Source organism: Pinus tabuliformis, chromosome Q (assembly GCF_031772625.1).
Source record: "Pinus tabuliformis cultivar Carrire ecotype Pingquan chromosome Q, CPIR1, whole genome shotgun sequence".
Taxonomy (NCBI): domain Eukaryota; kingdom Viridiplantae; phylum Streptophyta; class Pinopsida; order Pinales; family Pinaceae; genus Pinus; species Pinus tabuliformis.
In genome coordinates this window covers 1,326,158,673-1,326,164,946 of record NC_142296.1, presented here as the reverse complement: position 1 = coordinate 1,326,164,946, position 6,274 = coordinate 1,326,158,673, and the positions used below count along the sequence as shown (strand labels likewise).

General features: G+C 44.9%; 1 protein-coding gene across 1 annotated transcript; it reads left to right on the top strand.

Moving 5' to 3' along the window:
* The first annotated feature begins 1,721 nt into the window (after positions 1-1,721).
* LOC149224730 (uncharacterized) lies at positions 1,722-2,390 on the top strand. Its single transcript, XM_089388268.1, has one exon. It carries the CDS (start codon positions 1,722-1,724, stop codon positions 2,388-2,390), a length of 669 nt encoding a protein of 222 aa, XP_089244394.1.
* The last annotated feature ends 3,884 nt before the right edge of the window (positions 2,391-6,274 follow it).

Below are 6,274 nucleotides of genomic sequence, written 5' to 3'. Positions count from 1 at the left end.
GCCTGACCTCCTGGTCTCGACAGAGTACCGTAGGCATAACAACAAAGCGCATGGATCCCCCGCAGGGGGGGGCCTCAAAGCCCTCCCCCTTGTCCAATACCTCATCGCCAGGGAAAACGGGGTCTTTAGTCTTTGGATCAATCCAAGCAGAGGTGGATAACAGTGAGATGCCGAAACAACATAAGCCCAATGCACCTGCCAGTCAGTCAGACAAGAGCAGTGAAACACCAGAAGGAAAAGACAAGCCAGAGGAAACAACCAAGGTTACCTCGAAAACATGCAAACCAATAGCAGCCGAAAGACCCAAGATAGAACTGCCCAGTCAGAAGATCAATGAACGAATTCAATATATGACGGATCATGCACTCATCGGGAAATTTATAGGATTCTGGCCGACATAAAAAGCCTTGTATGGTTGGATTGCTGCTAAATGGAAACCCAAGGGCCATATAACACTGCAGCTAGGACCAAAGGGGTTCTTTACTGTGATATTCTTGTCCCTAGAAGACAAGTTTAGAATCATGGATGAGGGGCCATACTTTTTCAACTCAGTAGGATTGTATCTAAGGGACTGGGTAGCAAGATTTAACCCAGATAAGGATGACCTCACCTGGGCTCCAGTGTGGATCAGAATGTATTCACTTCTAGAGGAATACTGGGATGAAGGGTTGCTCAAATACATTGGAAGTGGACTGGGGGAATACGTAAAAGCAGCGGAAGAGATGAAGCTTCGAAGATACACATCCTATGCCTGCATCTGTGTCTTCATGTGCCTGGACAAAGCCCTACTGGACTCAGTAAGTCTCTCTCATGATGACTATGAATGGATTCAACCCTTGGATTATGAACATGTACCTTTTCGCTGCCGCAAATTTCATGCCCACGGGCATCTCTTTAGGGATTGTCCACTAAATTCCAAAGCCACTGCCTCCGATCCCTTTGTATTGCAGGCCCAAGATGGTTTTACCAAGGTACCTAGCTGCAAACGAGCGCAAAAAAAGCCTTCCACCGGGAAAAACCCCCAGAAAGATATAGCTTCTATCCCATCCACAAGTTATAGCTTTGAAATTCTAGCACAAGCCTCAGAAGAGCAACCCTTGAACTCAAAGCACAGCTCCATGCCCATCTCCTCCTCTACATTCCGTCCCCCCCCCTAGTTCTTCCCATGCATCACTTTTCCCCAGGGATGAAAATGCATCCTCCAAAGAGAGCCAAAAGGGACTTGATGGGAAAGTAAAGGATATAGAAGTTGAGGGCACTCCATCTAAATCAAGTGGAACTCCCATAGCAGACCCGAAAAACCCTGAAGGAACATCCAAAGCCATGGAGACAGATGAACCACAAAATCAATCCTGGCAACTAGCGCTTATCTCAGAGGAAAGCAGTCAAGTGCAGCATATGGAGGAAGAACCAGAGAGCATAGATCTAAAAGGGCTAGACATTTTTGGACTGGAGCAAGCTTGTAGAAAGAAGGAGTATGAAAAAATCCAAGAGCATCAGCTCAGTACTCTGGAAACCATATTATCTAGAGCATATCAGCAACAACAATTGGGAATACAACCAAGAATTCAATGGGATGGCAACCTCCTTCCAAAGGACTCCAAAAAGAGGGGAAGAGAGACAGATCTCCAAAGAACTATAGCAATAGGGAAAATCCTGGTCGACTCAGGCAGATATGCTAAATTGACAAAGTACTATAGGCCCACTCCACACAGTGAACAATGAAGCTCACCTCATGGAATGTAAGAGGGCTCAATAGCCCTGGGAAACTCAGAATGATTAAAAATATGATAAGGCAGGAACAACCCCAAATATTCTTCCCGCAGGAAACAAAGTGCAACACTAACACCCTGGGAAGCATCCTTTCAAAAGCTTGGCCAGGATTTCATTCAATGGCAGTGGATGCATTAGGAGCATCTGGAGGCTTAGAAATTGCATGGAACATGCAAGCAATATTGCTATCAAATTTCCACGCATCCCACAACATCATCCAGGAAACGTTTCATATAATTGGCACCAACATACATGGTCACTTGACCAGCGTTTACTTTCCACAGGACGCTCCCAATAAAATTTCTCTTTTAGACACCATAGCAACTCTCAACTCCAATAGAGAGCACTCCCTATGGCTCATAGGTGGATACTTTAATATGATCACCAAGTCAGAGGAAAAGAAGGGAGGCCGGGCCAAGATGGATCAGGAAACGAACCACTTCAAATATTTTATCCACAACGACATGCTTATCGACATGCAAACTCCCAATGGCATGCACACTTGGAGCAATCGTAGGGCTGGGAAGTATCAAATTGCTTCAAAACATGACAGATTCCTCATCTCGGATAATGCAATACATCTCGAAGGCGACCTCTCAGCATCCATCCTCCCTTAGTCTGGTTCTGATCATTGGCCTATAGCGCTCCAATGGTAGCGACCAGGTAACTCCACTAGACGTCCCTTCATATTTGAGGCATGTTGGTTATCTCATCCCGCTTTCAAAGACTTCATCAGACATACTTGGAACCACTTCTCGGTGCCAGAAGGATTAAAAATGTTCCAATTCCAACAGAAACTCAAATATCTGAAAGCCCAAATCAAAAGATGGAATAAGGAGACTTTTGGCAATATCTTTCAGGCCCAACAAAACCTCAACAAGGAAATGAGGGATCTTCAGCAACAGATAATAACAGAGGGGTACAATGATGAAACTTTGGAATGGGAGAATCACATACATAATCAACTGGAGGAGAGAGACAAGCAAGAAGAAATTCTCTGGAAGCAAAAATCCAGAATCAGATGGCTGAAAGAAGGCGAGAGAAACACCAAATTCTTCCACAAAACCATTATTCAAAGAAGAATGCACAATACTATCTCCTTTATCCAAAAGCAAGGGGGGGAAAGAGTGGAGGACCATGCAGAGATCGAACAGGAATTCATCAATCACTTTCATGAAGTCCTACAAGAACCCCAAATTGACAAAAGGGATTCCATAGAAAAGATCACTCAACATGTGCCAAAAGTCATCACAGAAGAACACAACCAACTCCTTCACCGACCTGTAATGCCTGAGGAGGTGGACTTAGCCATGAAGCAGCTCAAGCAAGGAAAAGCACCGGGTCTGGACGGCTTCTCCACCACATTCTTCCACTCATTCTGGGAGCTCATAAAAGGGGAAGTTTGGCAAGTGGTGAAGGAATCTCGTTCTCTTCACTGGCTGCTGCCTTCGCTCAATTCAAATTTTATTGCTCTCATCCCCAAAGAAGAAAACACCATCACTCCGGACAAATTTTGTCCAATTTCACTTTGTAATTTCATCTACAAGGTCATCTCTAAAGTCATTACAAATAAGATGAAGCCGCTGTTACCCCTGCTCATATCGTCGGAATAATCAGGGTACGTTGAAGGTCGACAAATATTGGATGGCATTATCCTCACTCATGAAATCATACACTCCCTCAAGATCTCCAAATAGGAAGGTATGATTCTCAAGATTGACCTCTCCAAAGCTTTTGATTAATTAAGTTGGACTTACATTCAAAAAATGCTACATGCTTTTGGTTTTTCACCAATGTGGGTTCGTTGGGTTCAAAGTTTAATCTCCTCTAATTTTTTTTCCATCCTCATTAATGATATCCGCTCTCGACCATTCAGCCCCTCCAGAGGTATTAGACAAGGGGACCCTCTATCTCCTTTCCTTTTTGTACTGATGGCAGAAGGGCTAGGGAGACTCATCAAGCATGCCCTTCACTCCCAGCTTCTTAAGGGAATCTCCATTCACAATACCCCTGCTACCACCCATCAACAATTCATGGATGACAACATGCTTTTCGGATACCCATTTGTTCAAGAAGCTACCATCTTCAAAGCCCTTCTAAAGGACTTCTCAGATGCCTCAGGTACAAGCATAAACAAAGCCAAATCACAAATATTTTTCTTTCACACACCTCCCATCATTCAACATGCCATTGCCCGCATTCTTGGTTTCTCCATAGCCTCCTTGCCCTCCAATTACCTAGGTGCCCCCCTCATTGACTCTGCCATTAAGCATGCCTCCTAGCGCAGGCTCTTAGAGAAGCTTGAATCCTGTCTCTCCTTGTGGACCTATAGAGCTTTGAACATAGCCAGCAGATTAGTACTTATCATAGTGGTGCTTCAGGCAATGCCTCTCTATCTCTTCTCAATCCTAACAGCGCATAAATGGGCTCTTAAAAGAATCAGAGATCTTCAGCACAACGTTTTGTGGGGAACACATGGAACAAATCGTAAATGGGCCCTTGTTAAATGGACTATAGCTTGCAAGCCCAAGGAAAAAGGTGGTTTAGGTCTGAGAGACCCTAGTCACAACAATGAAATCATGGGTGTGAGAATTTGGTGGCAATGGCTTACTGCACCAAACAAGCCCTGGGGAGCCATCTGGATAGCCAAATATGCCAACCACAGACCAGTGGAGGAGCTTATCAGATTCACCCCTATTGAGAAAGGCTCGTTGATGTGGAATGCAACCAGTCAACACTTCTCATTGATCCAACAACACAGTTTTTGGTATATTAGAAGTGGTAATATAGCTCGTTTCTGGACGGACGCCTGGAATCAGCTTCCCAGGCTTGACAGCATTCTTAATCTTCCACACATCTATGATTGGGAAGAACAACAAAAGGAAACGGTCAAACAACAATGGTCACAGGAGATTAACCAAGGCCACAGACAATGGAAGCACCCTGAAAGACTGATAAGAAATATCGACAACGAGACAAGAGAAAACCTAGAAAGAGAGCTCCAAAAATGAAGAATCAGATACACTGAAGGTAAAGATTTATTGAGATGGGGATATAGCCCAAGGGGAACCTTTACCACGAAAGAAGCATACAAAATCAAATGCCAAGATGATGTGCATTAGGATCCCATCTGGGGAAGGGTTTGGACTCCGGGCATCTGGCCCAAAGTCTTAATATTTCTGTGGCTCACTGGGCATCGTAAAATCCTAACTTGGGACAATTTAGGAAAAAGGAACATACATGGGCCCTCCATATGCCCCAACTGTCAATCTCAAGAGGAAACGTTACAACATCTCCTGGTTTCCTATTCTCTGGCCAACCATCTGTGGGGGAAAACCAGTTTCTGCTATCAAAGAAATTACCGAACATCGAAGGACATCATCAATTCCATTCACCCCTGGCACCAAATTCCCTACAAAAGCGCTATCCTTAACCATCCATGGAGAACCATTCCCGGCCTCCTTATATGGACTATATGGAAAGAAAGGAACAAGTGTATTTTTAAAGACCAAAGCACTCCTTCAGAAATCATCTGGGACAAGTTCGGCAAGAACCTGGAAGAGACTTTGTCGCTTAAAACTTGGCTCCCAGTTGACTTTCCCAAGTAGGCTAACAAGAAAACCATATGGGAAAATTGGAACCTCCAACTCCCGCAAGGAACCCCTGATTGCAATACCATAGGAAAAACAAACATCAGTAAGCATCTTTGGCTCCCCCCTCCTAGACACAGATTCAAGCTCAACTTTGATGGAGCTTCTAAGGGCAACCCAGGGAACGCAGGATTTGGTGGAATTTTCAGAGATCATAAGGGTTCTCCTCTCTTAATCTACTTCGGCAATATAGGATGGGACACAAATAACTCAGCTAAACTGGAGGGACTCTGGCAGGGATTACTCTTAGCCCAACACCATGGCTTCTAGCCTCTGGAGATCGAAGGAGACTCCCAAATCCTCATCAATATGGCCAAACAGCTACTCAATGGAGCTCATGTGAATAAAATCTCCACTAGCTGGAGACTTGAGGCCAGACTGGAAGCCATAGAAAATATTCTCAACTCCAACAAAGCAATTAGTTTCAACCATGTCAGGAGGGAAAGCAACAAGGTAGTGGATCTCCCTGCCAACATGGGAGTAGAAAATAGGAACTCTCTTCTCACAGGGACCCAAGATATAATACAGAATCATGAATAGGAACATGAATGCAACATTTTGGTCCAAAAGGATGCAGCCTCCCCAGATGCAGGTGCTTCAGCTGACAGTTAGGGTGATGGGACAGTGGTGCGGCAACGCTGGACGACACCTGCCAGCCCAGCACCACTTGGAAAAGGAAGGGATGCGTTTATTACAGAGGAAGGGGAGATCACATGGCTTCACGCATTGGGAAGACGACATGCACAATCTGAACACGAAACGGACCATCACCTCCGCATGCTTCAGGCCAAGTTGGGCTTCGGCTCCATTCAATGCAGGAGTAATGGCAGGGCATAACCGAGGAGAGGCGG